The sequence below is a fragment of the Sinocyclocheilus anshuiensis genome, unplaced genomic scaffold (genome assembly GCF_001515605.1).
Source record: "Sinocyclocheilus anshuiensis isolate Anshui unplaced genomic scaffold, SAMN03320099.WGS_v1.1 scaffold51, whole genome shotgun sequence".
Classification (NCBI taxonomy): Eukaryota; Metazoa; Chordata; class Actinopteri; order Cypriniformes; family Cyprinidae; genus Sinocyclocheilus; species Sinocyclocheilus anshuiensis.
This window is the reverse complement of record NW_015548296.1, coordinates 5,751,100-5,768,391: the sequence shown is the minus strand read 5'-3', so window position 1 is coordinate 5,768,391 and position 17,292 is coordinate 5,751,100. Positions and strand designations below refer to the sequence as shown.

The 17,292-nt window shown below is 36.6% G+C and overlaps 1 protein-coding gene across 1 annotated transcript in view; it reads right to left on the bottom strand.

The window, feature by feature from the left end:
- The window catches only part of mast3b (microtubule associated serine/threonine kinase 3b), a 59,276-nt gene that overhangs the window by 25,361 nt on the left and 16,623 nt on the right, over window positions 1-17,292 (bottom strand). The window contains exons 4-13 of the mRNA XM_016443797.1: window positions 16,404-16,479; window positions 16,165-16,185; window positions 15,162-15,240; window positions 14,689-14,846; window positions 10,098-10,173; window positions 9,811-10,020; window positions 1,239-1,340; window positions 1,018-1,150; window positions 849-919; window positions 667-752 (exon numbers count right to left, since the gene is read on the bottom strand). Coding sequence (XP_016299283.1) covers window positions 667-752; window positions 849-919; window positions 1,018-1,150; window positions 1,239-1,340; window positions 9,811-10,020; window positions 10,098-10,173; window positions 14,689-14,846; window positions 15,162-15,240; window positions 16,165-16,185; window positions 16,404-16,479 — 1,012 coding nt within the window. The remainder of the gene's footprint in view (window positions 1-666; window positions 753-848; window positions 920-1,017; window positions 1,151-1,238; window positions 1,341-9,810; window positions 10,021-10,097; window positions 10,174-14,688; window positions 14,847-15,161; window positions 15,241-16,164; window positions 16,186-16,403; window positions 16,480-17,292) is intronic.

Sequence of the window (17,292 nt, the reverse complement as noted above, 5' to 3'; positions counted from 1 at the left end):
AGCTTGTAACACTCCAAAGAGAAAGGAACATTTGAAATCGCATCATATGACCCCTTTAATCAAAACTTGAACGTGAGTGGTACTCTCGCGTGTGGCGGCGGAGACTGACCGGAAGAGAAGAAATTGTTGAATAAAGTTATTTTTGTTTTCTTTGCACACAAAAAGTAAAATTACGGTTGAACCACTGGTGTCACATGGACTATTTTAACAATGTCTTTGCTACGTTTCTGGGCCTTGAACGTGGTAATTTCGTTGCTGTCTGTGGGAGGGTCACAAAGCTCTCGGATTTCATCAAAAATATCTTAATTTGTGTTCCAAAGATAAACAAAGGTCTTATAGGTTTGGAACAACATGAGTAATTAATGACAGAATTTGCATCTTTGGGTGAACTATCCCTTTAAATAGGTCCTGTTGGCAGCTAGCAACACCAGAAAAAGAAACTGCCTTTGTGATAGCAATAATAAACCATTCAGTTGCAATCAATTCATTTTTTTTTCTCCAGTTTTGGAGACTGTTTTGTCGAGAATCAGAAGCTGTATTGAGCTAGAATGATAATTAAAGCTGGGTTCTCATTCAAATCATGTTTTGCCAGCTAAAAATGCCCTTATGCCTATCTATAATAATCACTTTTTTTTTTTACCTGTAGTCATGATATGATTTGCTTACCCGTAAGCCCCATTGCTGATGATTTTAATAGTCTCAAAATCACTCTCCAGCGGTTTTCTTCGTAGTGGTGTGGGTAAAGAGTTATTCTGCTGTAAGCAACAGGAAGAGACGTATCGTTAGTGACGTCTTACGAAACCTAGCAAGGCTATTTAATGCTTCAGCTCTTTTTGAGGTGCATTTACCTCCGCGGATTCTTCAGAATCAACCGTCAGTGTGGGGCCAGAGTCATACTGCTCCTCGAGCTGCACGACTTCTGTCAAAAGAGATGAAGGACACAACAACATGAGCCCAAGAGAAACTGACAGGCTTTCAAAACAAAACCATCACAAGATAAATAACAGATAATCGCACCATCAAGGGGATCTCTGTTGAGTCCAAGCTGGCTGATTATATAGCGGGGAATATCCGTTTTGATGCCCTGGCCGACTTTGGCGTGACCTTCTGCAGCCTCCAGAAGATGGTAAAACTCCTCAGGGTCAAACTCCTAGGGAAGTGAAAATCAGGAGCACAGTTTTGGGAATGTCAGACCGTTAGGAATAATCACTGTGGATCAGTGTAGTGCAGAATCTCACTAGACACTCCAGCAGTCGTGCGGGTCGTGAGATGATGATGAGGATCTTCTTCACCAGCTGGGTGATTACTGAAACCTCCTCACTCTCGGAGCGCTCCAGAGCCTAAGCGAGACAAACACAATCTATTATAGGGATACTGCATGACTTGTCTTGATCTACTGAAAAAGTGTTGCATCATGTATGTGATATGTATAAAGTTGTTACTATCACATGAACTACCAACGTCAGTTTGCATTGCTTCACTGCTATTCAATAAATTCTTGCCTGTGGCCTCATGGGATAGAAGTAGTAGGTCATCTGCGTACTTTTTGCCTACTGTTTTTCAAATACTATAAATTCAGATATACTACTCTCTTGACGTACTGTTTTTTGCATTCTATGTAGTAAGGAAGTGTTTAATTTTGGACAAAGCGATAGTTAGTGATGCACTGAAATTTCGGTAAACGCAAATATTTGAAATTCAAGTCACTAACCAAAACAGCTAGCACTTATATTTCACAAAAAAGGAAAACAGAGTTATAGTATATAGAATATAAAGTGTAGAGTTCTTTTTTTTTCTAGATTACTAAAAAGATATGGACACTGAATGGCTTTCCTGAGGTAAATGTTAGGTTTTTAGCTAATAGCTAAATTTTTCTTATATTAACATTCATATTTTTAACAACAATAAAGGGGATGAATTTAGAGTTGCAGTTTTAATGGCAGGTGACAAACCAGGGAAAAAGCTTTTATTTCTGCCACCTACTGGACTGGAGTGTGAGGTGCTGGATGACACATGTGGGAAAATAGAGACTGGCATGATTTGACTGTTAAAAAAAGATTAAACATTCCAGATTACAGCTTTAGACTATATGAAATAATGACATAATTTTCATTTTGGGGAGAGCTGTCCCTTTAAGACAAATGACTAGTTATTGAGACTCACCAATTAGTTGATTATGAAAACGTAAAATATTATTCAAACGTTTGGGGTCAGTAAGATTTTTTAATGTGCTTGAAAGACATCTTAACAGTAAAAACAGTGATCCTGTGAAATATTATTACAATTCAAAAGAACGGTTTTCTATTTGAATATATTTTTAAATGTAATTTATTCCTGTGATGCAAAGCTGAATGTTCAGCATCATTACAGTATCACCTGATCCTTCAGAAATCATTTGAATATGCAGATTTGCTGCTCAAGAAACATTTCTTATTATTATCAATGTTGAAAACAGTTGTGCGGTTTCATATTTTTGTGCAAACTGTAATAATTTTTTAGGATTCTTTGATAAATAGAAACTTCAAAAGAACACCATTTATTTGAAATAGAAATCTTTTGTAATATAGTAAAAGTCTTACTTTTATTTTAATGCAACCTTGCTAAATAAAAAGTATAAATTTCTCTTTTTAAAAGGCTATTTAATTAAAAGAGTCAGAGGGTGGAAAATAATTCAGCAGCATACTGTGCTGATCATCAAATAGACAGCAGATGACTGGATCCGTTCTGAACACTGGACAGTATTTGGCGAAGTGACTGGAATGTTATTTCTTGCTTGTGCAGGGGAATCTGCTGGCTTGTGGGATGCGGGAGTGGGAGGTAATGAGCTACTTGTGCTACAGGATCAAATCCTTTCTAGGCGCTCGTGTGAATTTTAATCAACTCTGCGTACTCATAGAATCTGGATTTGAGATGCATTAGATGGCAAAATATAAAGACTGTGCAAAACGTTGAGACGTATTCAAATATTATATCCTAAACACAAGCATCTGCGAAAGAGCGCATAAAAACATTTTTAATCTATCTTGAGCTGCTGTCTCCTCGCGTAAGGAGAGAAGCAGAGTAAACAAAGGATTACGCTCGGTCAGATGACTCCTACGAAAAACTAAAATTACTGCATTTTTATGCATTTGATGAAGCCGAACAAAGTGAGGGAGACATGCTATCAAATCAGCATTAAAGAGCCTCATAGCAAGATAAGATGTGTGACTCATGTTTCGCAGACAGCCAAATGCCACTGCAAGAGGGGTTTGAGGGAAACATGGATGATTCGAACTCGACACGAACAGTCACATCAAAACAATGAACCATTTCCTTTTTTAGCACTGCAGCCAGCGAGTCTCTTTCCATCATAAGCAGACGGCAGCTCAGACTCGACTGTGACTTGTGCCCTTGCAGCACAGAGCTTTATAATGATGCCCAGCTTCAAGCTGTCCTTACTGTTTACATGCGGAAAATTTACAATCTATTTATGATCAAGGATGGGATTCCATTTGCGACATTTGATGACAATTCATGAAACTGATAAATAAAATTAAAAACAGTTCAATAGGATGACAAATTAGTATAATTAATCATTTTGTTAATAACTACAGTGGTGTCAAAGAAGTCTGAAAATATGATTTTAAAAAAAAGTAAAGTTATGATAACATTATAATTTTTGAAATAGTTTATTAAAGGGGTCATATGACGATGCTAAAAAAAAACATTATTTTGTGTATTTGGTGTAATTAAATGTGTTTATGCGGTTTAAGGTTCAAAAAACACATTATTTTCCACATACTGTACATTGTTTCTCCTCTATGCCCCGCCTTTCTGAAACGCGACGATTTTTACAAAGCTCATTGTTCTGAAAAGCGAGGTGTGCTCTGATTGGCCAGCTATTCAGTGCGTTGTGATTGGCCGAATACCTCAAGCGTGTGACGGAAATGTTACGCTCCATACCATACTGTGATGCCGTGTCCCGGCACGACGAGACAAAACCAATAAAACCCATTACAAATTAGGCATTTGTTGCATCGAGTGGAGACACAATTACTGATTATAATGACTTATACTGTCTTTTTACACGTTGCGTTGCATCGCGCCGCGTAAACATAAAACCATGTCTGTATTTGTGATCGGAGAAACGACAAACAACAAGCGCTACTCTACACTGCTCAAAACTCACGTTTGAATCATCAGTGGCAAATCCTTTAAATATGAAAGCGTACTTACAGGCTGTGAGTCAGCATTATTTGTCAGAACACTGGCATTGTAGGCTACTCTCCCACAAAACAGTGCTCGTCCTCCGTAAAATGCACTGCACACATCTGAATATTTTGGTTGAACTGTTCTGGAACAGTGTTGTGAATCTTAACTTTCATAAACAATATCTCTTTGGGTTTGAGACTTTAGTCTTTGCAACTTTAGGGATCTTATCTATTCACAAACAGCTCGTAACACTCCAAAGAGAAAGGAAAATTTGAAATCGCATCATATGACCCCTTTAAAGTTAAAACTGATTCTGCACCATACTGAAAATAAATGCAGTAGTTTCTGGAATACAAAACTCTTTTATCATCTGAAATGAGCTGTGATTTCTAATTCCAAAGTGATTTATATTATAAAACTAATGTCAAGAACACAAATTATTTGAATTTCTGCTGAATAAGAGAGCTACATGAGCCTAAATTTATTTGTACAGTGCCTTTTACACCAGTAGTTTCAGTTTTGCTTTAAATAAATTAGTTTAACCTTGACATTTATAATATAAGTTGTTTACAAGGAATGCCACTGTAATTTGTTTATACTTTCATTTTTCATTTCTGTCTGTTCTTTTAAATTTAAAGGATTCTTGAGTTTATAATTTTTGTAAACATTATAATTACTAGTATTTTATCTGAATGTTATGATAAAATGTGACTTATACACCGACGCAACTTCTGTTTTTTTTCTTTTTCAAATTAGTCAAATGTTAATGGAAAATGCACTTTGTAATAGGGATGCACCGATACTGCCCCGATACCAAACGCCGATACCACACAGCATGTGATAAGTGCCATATTCAGACAAAGAAACACCAACAGCAGAATGGAGTTATTAGGGATTAAAGATGTCTACGAAGTATATGTATGCAATGAACATAAAACATTCAGTATTAATGCCTGTATTGCTGATTTGTGCCAGCTGGTAAGCAAATCACGCTGAGTAAATTGAGCGCGCAGTGGCGCAGATGCGCGAGCTTGTCGAGTGAATATCCCTTTCTCACAGACATCACTGGAAAGTTTGTAGTTCGGTCGGATATGTCAAAAAGTAGTAAGTAAAACAATGCACAAGTTACTTAATGGTAGGGAGTGAAGGGGGGAGAGAGAGAGAGAGCGAGAGAGAGAGAGAGCGCACTTCTGTTGTGTGATGTTTATTGATGTTCGCTCACTTAGCACGCATCATTTGGATTAAAACTAACCAAAAATTATTCAAAATTTAAGTTCAGGTTTGCATGAACCCTGATGACAGCATGCCCAGGAGACTATATGCTGTCATTAAGGCTAAGGGTCACCCGACAAAGTATTGATATTGACAGCTGTATGAATAATTTTTGGTTTATTGTAATCCATTACATACCTTTCTATCCAAGTTATCTGACATTATTAAGTTGAATTTGTTCTGACACAGTTTAACTCTGAGTTCTTGTCATATTTTATTACCATTTTCTAAACTATAGCGAATAAACTATGATAATGTGAGAAATGTTGAAGGTGTCTGAATAAATTTTGGTTTGACTATCTATTTGATGAATTAAGTTAACCAACTAACATTATACATACTCTTTTGGTTTCTGTACCCAATATTTTAAAAATGTACAAATGCAATGAAAATATTGGTATCGGTACTCAGTATCGGCAAGTACAAAAATAAATAAACAAAAGTATCGGTATCGGGCAAGTACTGAAAAAAGTGGTATCGGTGCATCCCTACTTTGTAAATAGTACATTTACATTTAAAATAGTAAATATAAATAAAGAAATAATCTATTTTTTTAAATAAGCAATAATAAGCAAAAATTTGTCAATGATAATGATTAGCTCTGAACACTTTTACTCAATATGTATTAATCTAACAGTATCACACAGCAGAAATTAACATGACAACTGTCAGTCAGTGCATGTGACTTAAGTCGGCATGTTCTGACTGTCTTTTTGTGAATGAATGGCATAGTTTCATCTACTACACAAACTCAAACACAGGTGATGCTCAGTGTTTTCAGTGTCTGTGTCTCAATATATGAGACATGAACACACAAACTTCATCTCCAGAGCTGCTCTGAGAGTCACTTCACCGTTTTATTTGAGAAAAACCATCAAACACACACTGATACTCAAAGATCTTTACTACAAACCATCAAAATAAAAGTTTAGTTTAACTTTAAGCAATTATGACAGAAATATATCACTTTTTTATATAAAAGTTTACTCTTCAAAACAATACTACTACTTTTATTTTTAGGGAGTATCATACAATCATTCATGTTTTAATTTACATGGTTCTGTTGCGAAGCATCTTATTTGACAAAAAACAGAAATTGCAATGTTTTGTTGTAAATTAATTTTTGATTACATTATAAAATATTATTTAAATAGATTGTTTTATTAATAGATTTCATTAGATACAATTTTTGATAATACATTCTATTAAATCCTTAAACACAGAAACCAGAAAAAATTTAATGGAAAACGAAGAATTTAGAAAAATAAAATTGATTTCATGGGGCTCTAAATTAAAAAGGTAGGAGTTTAATAGTGAAAAGTTTACATTCATTCTCAAGGTCTAACAAACATGTGGAAAGCATTCCCTTCCCCATTAATGGTAAATAAAAATTGCAATATTGTATGATATGCTAAAAACACTGTAATAATATTTTTGGCCATATCACCCAGCCCTATGTGTAACATTTAAATCCGTTATACCAGCCATTGTTCAACCTGCTCTTTATAAATCAGCAACATGCAAGTCCACCAATAGTTTTAAGCATAACGCCAGAGAAAATAAAGCAGCAAAGACTATGCAATCCCAGAAGGGAGCAGAGAGTGACAGAGGAACAACACAGAGCGGACTGATGTAACCACAAACCAACACAAAACCACAGGATTTGACCATCAATCACAACAGGCTGATGATTGAACAGTTAGAGCAGTTAAACTGCAGCATGACTGCAGCATCAGGGCCCTGCGCTTGGCACCGCTGACTAAGGGAAATGGGAAACACTTTAATAGCCTTATCTATGAGCACGACATCCACCGCACAGCAGCGATCTGACAGCGTGCTGAGTCTTGCCTGGGGTTGTCTGAACACTACATACAGGGTGGGCGTAAGGGTTGCTATGGAAACTAACACCCTGTAGCTGCAAAGATGAGCATGAAGCTTGAACGGTGAGATCTATATATCTAACCAAACCCTCTGCTGCAGGGTACACACACATTTATACACGAAACGACACGTGCAATTACACACACACGCAAACACTCACATGTATGCAAATGTACATGCACGCAGCTCGAGGTTGCTCTTTTTTTGCTTGGTGTAAAAAAATCTGAATGTATTTATAGAGTAAAAAAACCTTGGGGGAAGAGGTGGATTTCACACATATTAGGGGAAATGGTCACAGTTTCTTTTGAGAATACGTGACGTTTCTGGCCCCTTAAAGCACTAACATTAACAACAGCAGTGAAAGAACCCAGCCGTGCCCTGATGTCACTGTCAGCCTGATATTCCCGCCAAACCACAACCACCATCTCAGACCACCTGTTGGCTTTGGCATAATCAGAAAAGGACAGCATTACCAAGCTGACATTGGCTAAAGCAGCAGAAAATGGTTGTTCATGCATACGACAAGGACTCAACCAAAGTCAAGCTAGATTTAAACTTATGGTGCACACACATAAAAAAAAAAGTTTTTGCGCAGTTGTAAATGAAACAAAGATTGGAGTCTGGAGTATGTTTTACTAGAGTCTTTCTACATCGAAATTGTTTCATGTTTCATTCAATGTGTTACTTGCCATTTCTTTGATTATTTGTGACATTTACCAGCAATTTCTGGGTTAAAAGTTTTTCCAAAGTAAAGGTCATTGCACACGGAGTCCGAAATTTTTGCACGCTAAAAAATAAATACGACGTCACGTTATGTAAAAAATTTTTTCCGTCAAAAAAATTCGGATCGGGTTTGATTTTCTGCATTTTTCGCATCCGTAGCAAGCATTTTGAGAGGTGTTTTGATAATTCAGAGCCACCATACAAGCGAACGCCAAAATCCAGAATGGCGTCTGACAAGTTGATCCACTTTGTCTCACAGCACAAATCACTGTCCTTGCACACGGAGTTCACAGAAATTGGTGGTCTTCTTTTTAATATGTGGCTCCAGTATCGCAAGCAAAGCATCAAACTGAGCCACTGACATCCTGAAGTAAACTTTGAATCGCCCGTGATAATCCCACAGCTCCTTAACAAGGAGGTGGAACTCCTTCCTCTCTATATCTCAGGATTGGATGGACCCAATACTCCTCTTTCTTTTTCTCTTTTTAAGAAGAAAGAAGACAACAAAATCATCCTCACTGCTAGAAGACTCCATTTTTTATCGTATTATAAATTTTTCGCAACGGATTAATTAATATGCATCAGACTCAGTGTACAAGGTTTCGGTGTTTGACAAATTTTTTAGGATGATGAATACGAAAAAAAACGCATACGAAAATTTCGGTGTGCAAGGACTTTAAAACCTAAACCAAGTTTTTTTCAGTGCATAAATATTGCATTCTTTAACTGACTGACTAGGGCTGAACGATAATGGTTAAACAGAGATAATCCCAATTATTTTGCTCAAGTATAACCATGTATCTGGTTCAGATCATCAGCGCTTTTACCACAATGTAGCGCATACGCATGGTTGCCAGGTTGGGAATACACGAAAGTACATTTGTAGTGCATTCTTATATTTTGTGCTAAATAAAATTGTAAAAAGTTTTACGCTATAAATACACTGATTATAAGTATATTTCTACTTAAGTGCAATTGCAAAAGCATACTAAATACCACTGATATTTAAATAGATTTTTAGCACATTGAAAAAGCATACTACCGCAAAAATATACAGAGGACTTTTAACAGTGTATTTCTTACATCATCCACCCAGAATGGCTTGCACGTATGACAGTTAGCGGAAGTGAGAGAAAAGTGTTTATAACGTTTTAAATATGGATTTTTATTTTCTTACAAAAACGCATAGATTTGCTACAGGAGGTCTTTATTCACAAAATACACATAATACAAAACTAATATGAAATCCATTTGTTAGTAAATATGACTGTCAATCCTAAATACTGATCAGGTAAATGTAGCTACTGTGTCACTGTAATATTTTTTTGTTTTTAGTTTTTATGTACAGTGGGTACGGAAAGTATTCAGACCCCCTTCCAAAGGGTCTGAATACTTAGGACCATGTGATATTTCAGTTTTTCTTTTTTTAATAAATCTGCAAAAATGTCAACGATTCTGTGTTTTTCTGTCAATATGGGGTGCTGTGTGTACATTAATGAGGAAAAAAAATTAACTTAAATGATTTTAGCAAATGGCTGCAATATAACAAAGAGTGAAAAATTGAAGGGGGTCTGAATACTTTCCGTACCCACTGTACATGGGTCGCCCGTATGCAGCTGCAACATATGAGAGCTTGTGCACTTCCTACCAGGCCACTTCTCCAACATCAACAAAGTCTCATACCCAAACAATTGCCTGGATTCACTGAACTGGAAAGATCTTTTAAAAAAATTCCCGCCTCACCTCATGCAGCATTTTTTCCAGTTTATCCTGCAGCTCTATGAAGTACAGAGATGTGATCAGGCCCTTCTGGGATTTATCCAGACAGTCCCTGGCCAACTCCACCAACTGGTGCTGGATAAATCCCAAGACGCCATCTCCCAGTGGTAGGGTGCTGTCTGGGGAAAACTGCCTGATGACTTCCAGCAAATGCTCCTCCATCTGAGCGGTGGCCTGCACAGCAGAGAGAACATTAGGCATCTCAGATTTGTGGAGTAAAAACCTGGAAATAATCTGTTGGTGATACATACCTTTGGAAAGCGCTCCTTATAGACATGATTCATCATTATAATTTCATTATCAAAGGAGCTGCCAGTTCGTCCAGGGCTAAAACAAGGAGAACAACAGATGATAACTAATGATCCACTGGGCCGAACCCGAAAATAAATGTTTAATAATCAACAATCAAATAAAAACTGAGTTGTACAAAAATTTTAAGTGCACATAAGGCAGTTTTTGTCAAATTTTTAATAACAGAATTATGATTCTACTCCAATTTTTTGTTGAAATATGAACATTTAGTCTAAACCATGGCTGTAAACTTTTTCATGACAATTCAAGCATACATTAAAAAAAGACAACAGGTTAAGTAAAAATATAATGAATCTGTAATATAATGCAACATACATTCTGATGTTCATGTTTTTTTCTTCCTATAACTAGTAGTAAATAGGAAGATATGAATGGTTGCTGCTTGAACAGCAGAGACACTACAGCGATCTGTCACACCACATTAAAGAGTGCCAAAACTCCATTTATTGTTTGTATTTTGTGATAAATATTTTGTGGTATTTCATATTAAAATATTTAATATTTCATAATAAATGCAAAGCACAAATCTTATTGTGATTATTGGATAACAGACGCTACAAAAAGGCCTGTCACGATAACAACTTTTTGTTGTGCGATATATTGCCCCAGAAATAATTGCGATAAGCGATATTATTGTCATTTTAAAGACCATTTTATGCCACTGAATATATAATCATAATGTAACAGCATAATAATGCAAGAAAGCCTACACACTTCCAAAGGACAACAAACTTTTAATTTTTAAGAATATTTAGATCATGGAAATTAAGTATCAAATTATTAGATCCCTTAAAAAAACTGAATAAATACTAAATAAACATCTTCTAACAAAAAGTGCAAAGTAACAAGTAGAAAAAAAAAAAATGCACAAAGAATTTGTCTGGAGAATTTTCCATCTACAGATTTTTCCCGGACCTTCTTTTCTCTGTAAATTAAGGGTGCACACTATTGCTGAAAAGTATGCACAAAGGCACAGATCCCTAAACAAGGCCATATCTGCAGATTAAACTTTGTTTGTAGAAGCATTTTTTAAACTTAAAATAGCACCTCATGACTACACCGCGTTATGTACGAGAAGCTGCAAAAGACACAGGCGCAAGTGGAATGCAAAAAAACATGGTGACATACATTTTTAAGTATTTTTAATATAATGGCCGATATATTGCATCACCAAAAATTATTGAGGTCATGTACATATATTGCGCGATAGGTCGATATATTGATTATTGCGACAGGCCTAATTTTTAAAGTAAAATAAAATGCTACATTAAGCTGTTGCTGCTCATGAAGCTAGTGCCATAAGAAAAAAATAAGCAGTATTACCAAATATGGTACCAGTGCATGACAGAGCTTGCATACCAATTTAGCCATGTCTAGTTCTGCATTTTCTGGTAATAGTGATGTATTGAAATTAGTTTTTATAGAAACGCTGAAACCGAAATGTAAGTTTTCATTTAGACCAAAACCAAAAAGATTTCAAAATCATAAAAAAATTGTAATTTTGTGAGTAAATTTTTTCCCACCCCGACTAATTAATGAAAAAAGAACCCAATAGGTGGAATAAAAAAAAAAATCAATTCAATAATGAATTTTTACTCAGATTATCACTATATACTGAATGGTAGACAAATGCATTGTGGATTTGTCCTCTTCCATGTCTCTCACCTCCCCATGGGCTGTAGAATGCTGTAGATTGTATGAACAAGTGGTTTGCCAGGTTGGCTGGGGGTTAATCCACACGGCTGGAGACCAGAAGGGCTCGGGCAGCAGCAGTTGTCGTAGCATGTGTATCAAAGTGATAAGCTCACTCCACCCAGTAGGTTATTATCCTCCTCTGCCCGTGTCTGATTAGAGTGATTGAGCAAAAGGGATCTGTACTGTAAAAAAGGATTAATGTTTGCAAACAGAGGGGTCACGCTGTATTGCTGCACCCCACGGACATATTTTACATTTAAATAGACATTTTTTGTAATGAGCACTAGTGGTCAACACATAGAGTTTCGCAAAATCTAACATTGATACTGATATCTATTATTATATTATTATTAAATTTATATATAATATTGTAATGTAATCTATCTATGTATCAAAAAATATATTGGTCTTTATAAAATGCTATTTAAAATATGACGTATTTTAATGTAATTTGATCTAATAAAACGTTATTTTAATTATTAACAAACCTATTATGTGAGAATATGTGTCATTATTAATCGTAAGCTATCTTCATTTTGTTTTTCTTCAGCCATTCAGAGGTGGACTTGCTGGTGTGTTTTGGATCATCAGGATTTTTTGGTAAACAGCAGAGTTCATGGTTCCATTTATCACAGCAAGTCTTCCAGGTCCTGAAGCAGCAAAACAGCCCCAGACCATCACACTACCACCACCATATTTTACTGTTGGTATGGTGTTACTTTTACGCCAGACGTAATGGGACTCACACAAAAAGTTCAACTTTTGTCTCGTCAGTCTACAGAGTATGTTCCCAAAAGTCTTGGGGATCATCAAGATGTTTTCTGGCAAAACTGAGACGAGCCTTTATGTTCTTTTTGCTCAGCAGCGGTTTTCGTCTTGGAACTCTGCCATGCAGACCATTTTTGCCCAGTCTCTTTCTTATGGTGGAGTCATGAACACTGACCTTAACTGAGGCAAGTGAGGCCTGCAGTTCTTTGGATGTTGTTGTGGGGTCTTTTGTGACCTCTTGGATGAGTCGTCGCTGTGCTCTTGGGGTAATTTTGGTCAGCCGGCCACTCCTGGGAAGGTTCTCCACTGTTCCATGTTTTTGCCATTTGTGAATAATGGCTCTCACTGTGGTTGCTGGAGTCCCAAAGCTTTAGAAATGGCTTTATAACCTTTTCCAGACTGATAGATCTCAATTACTTTCTTTCTCATTTGTTTCTGAATTTCTTTGGATCTCGGCATGATGTCTAGCTTTTGAGGATCATTTGGTCTACTTCACTTTGTCAGGCAGGTCCTATTTAAGAGATTTCTTGATTGCGAACAGGTGTGGCAGTAATCAGGCCTGGGTGTGGCTAGAGAAATTGAACTCAGGTGTGATACACCACAGTTTTAACAGGGGGGCAAACACTTCTTCACACAGGGCCATGTAGTTTTTGATTTTGTTTTCCCTTAATAAAAACCTTCATTTAAAAACTGCATGTTGTGTTTACTTGTGTTATCTTTGACTAATATTTAAATTTGTTTGATGATCTGAAACATTAAAGTGTGACAAACATGCAAAAAAATAAGAAATCAGGAAGGGGGCCAACACTTTTTCACACCACTGTATATTGCGCGATAAGTCGATATATTGATTATTGCAACAGGCCTAGCTACAAATAAAGTTTAGTGATGTTCACGCATCAACAGAAAATAGCATAGACTAAAAGATGGCTCTTGAGATTTAAGAATCCATATCAGTATCGATTAAAAACAAGAAATCGGTATTGTTAATTCAGGACTAGCATTTGCACAGCTGACATGTTTAGTTTATCCACGTTGTGTCACGAAATAGACACTGGCACGATCAAAATATGCCATCAGAGGAATGCGAATTAAACGTCTCTGTCCCTTTTAATGATTTTGGCACTTCAAAACTATTTCGGCTCAAAACCAAAAATGGCTGTTTTGGAAGAAAATATGCCATTGCATCACTAATGAAAACTGCCATTATGTAGATTGCTGGTTAAATACTTTACTGACAAATATACTCATTACACTCTCATTTCAAAAACCAAGTGAGCGGTGTTTTGTTTGTGCAAGCACCCTGTTTGAAGCATGAAGCATTGTGGGTGGACATCAAAACCTCTGAATCCTGCAGAGATGTGGGCTAAAGGTGATGCGTTGCACTGCAGTTTCGCTCAGAATAGGTGTCATAAACACAAAAAACCCTCATCAGATTTTAGTTTCTACTTCAGACTCTTCCTCCTGCATATTAACTGGCCAGATGCAAATTTCAAACCCCAGTGTTCAATTATACCATAGTGAAAGCTGTCTCTTCTCTGACACAGCCTCCAGGGAGGTTCTTTTGCGAAACAAAAACGCTCCTTTTGTTTCGTTTTGATGGGGAAAGCCTGGATATTCCTATTAGTCAGGAGTCCACTCATCTGACAACAAGTCTGGCAACAAACAGCACTGAAAGAGATTGTTCACCCAAAAATGAAAAATCTGTCATGATTTACTCATCCTCAGGCTGTCTTTATTCTGCTGAACACAAACCAAGCAGTTTCTGAATACCATTGACTTCCATAGTATTTTTTTCCCCAAAATATAGAATATGGAAGTCTATGGGGATCAACAACTGTTTGGTTACCAGCATTCTTTAAAATATCTTCTTTTGTGTTCATCAGAAGAAAGAAACTCATACAGGTTTGTAACAACTTGAGGGTGAGTAAATGATAGAATTTTAATTTTTGGGTGAACTTTCCGTTTAAAAAAATATGTATTCCAAGTTTTCAGAAGTCACACAAAAGACATCAAACAAAGACATCCTATGTTGCAATTAATGGGTGCATGTGTGTTTTTGTTTACCTAAGGCTACGTGACCGGGGTCGTATAAACGGGGAGGGCCGCCCATCTTCATCAGTCATGCTCTCCGAACTTCGGAAGTGTTTGAACAGAAAATGAAGCTCGTCCTGTGTGGGTTGGTATGGAAGCTGGTGCAGTCGTTCTTGAGATGAGGAAGATGACTGCAAAGCAACCAACAAACACATAAATCCATCAAAAATACATGGCCACAACGAACATAAAACAGTCCCATTTTTACAAAAAAACATCCTTAAACCTATCAGTAATTGTCTAGGTATGCAGAAATATGAGAATGTTTCACAGAGCTGATTCATACAGGAACATTTCCACCTCCTTTGCTCTTTTACTATTAAAAGGATTTAATGGAGAATTCTGTCATTTTTTATGCATCCTCTTGTTATTTCAAACCAAATGCTCTTCATTTTATTTTCATGGAACATACAAGATTTCATTGTAGATAAATGAGAGACACATACTGAGACGGTTGAGCTGGGAGGGTTGGTCCCATAGCCTGAGGATGGAAGTGAAGCCAGAGACCACCGTCTCCCTTCCACTCTGCCGAGAGAAAAGAAAGAGCAATTCAGGAGAGAGAATGATATTCCATCACTTAAACCTTTGTCAGCCCACAACAACTATTATTTATATAATTATATCTATATATCTATCTATATATATCAACCTATATATATATATCTATATCTCTATATACAGGTGCATCTCAATAAATTAGAATGTCGTGGAAACACAGTTTTAACAGGGGGGCAAACACTTCTTCACACAGGGCCATGTAGTTTTGGATTTTGTTTTCCCTTAATAATAAAAACCTTCATTTAAAAACTGCATGTTGTGTTTATTTGTGTTATCTTTGACTAATATTTAAATTAGTTTGATCTGAAACATTAAAGTGTGACAAACATGCAAAAAAATAAGAAATCAGGAAGGGGGCCAACACTTTTTCACGCCACTGTATATATATCTATATAGATCTATATATAGATGTCTATATATAGATCTCTATATATATATATATATATATATCTATATAGATCTCTCTCTATAGATCTCTCTCATATATATATATATTTTTTTTTTCCCCCTGCTAATATAATCCCATACTAACATCACTCACAATATGCATGTGGACCACCGCTAGTACAAAGTCACCTTTAGAGTTCTTTAATTAACAGCTTCTGACATGCACTTTCAAATAAAAAGAAAGCTAAATTTGCATTCAGAGGTTGGCAGAAATGGTATCCCGCACACAATTATTTATTTCAATAGCAGCATTAAAGCCTATATTTTTGGCAAAAAATTGTGAATCGTTTTTAAAAATGGTGACGCAAAGCATCAAGGCAAAAAAGAAATAAAGAAATAATTAAATAAAATAACAGGAAGTTTATAAAGAGTACACAGAGTCCCAAAAATAGATAAGGTGATTGAGGTTCGGCCCCGTCATTGTGTGAAAAAGAGATTGTCTACCTGTCAGCTCGAGCCAGGTGGCTGAGAAGAAATAAAGAGGGATGAAGAGAGAGAAAATAGGCGACACGCTTAGTGAGCTCTATATAGAAAGATTCATAAGAATAAATGAGTCAACGGTGCATAATGTGAACCTGACACTTAATTAATTAACATTGTGGCAAATGCTGAGGAATATTAAGAATGCTGGTCTGTCATCTATCTAATGAACAAGAAAAATATGATAAAAAGCATTTGTCTACCTGCGGGCGAAGGGGAAGTTGAGAGAGCAAATAGCAGTGGACACATTTCGTGGGCTGTCCAGAGGGCTGCTGGCAGCTGGAAGGGGAACAAGAGGAAATTTCAACAGAGCATACAGTGTTACGCAAGCTAGAGGATTTAATAGATGTCAGATGACCTCAGATGTTTCACAAATCACACACTTTAGGACATTTATCTCCTTTCTGAACAATAATATGTGTCTGATTCACTGTCTATGGAGTTTAAAGCTGACATGTGTAATTTTTTTTCAATGTTTTGAAATATAATCTCCGAGCTTAATAAGCAGAGACGACTATAAGTAAGCCATTCATAGGCTGACTTCCCCAAAAAAGTTGGTGCAACCAACTTTGTTTGAGCAGCCTAACATGGCAACACGGGCTCCACCGGGCTATGTGTTTGTCTGTTCCAGGGAAACCCGTTTGAAAACTACGGAAATTTTAAAGGCGTCATATGGTGCGATTTCAATTTTTCCTTTCTCTTTGGAGTGTTACAAGCTCTTGGTGCATAAAGAAGATCTGTAAAGTTGCAAAGACTAAAGTCTCAAATCCAAAGAGATATTCTTTATAAAAGTTAAGAGTCAACCACACCTACCTAAAATGGCTCGTTCTAACACGCCCCCACATGTCTACGTCACGATGTGGGAAGATTTGCATAACGCCGCCCAAATGTTCACGCAAAGAAAGAAGGTGTAACACTTTCTCACTATAGTTTTGTTGTTGCTGCCGCCGTCATGTCGTGAAGGCGCTGTGTTTCGTTGTGAAAGCGAAACTACTTTGTTTGGCCTTCCAAAAGAGGACACGACTAGAAATCAGTGGTTAAGTTAAGTTCAATTTACAACACTGTTCCAGAACAGTTTAACCCAAACATTCA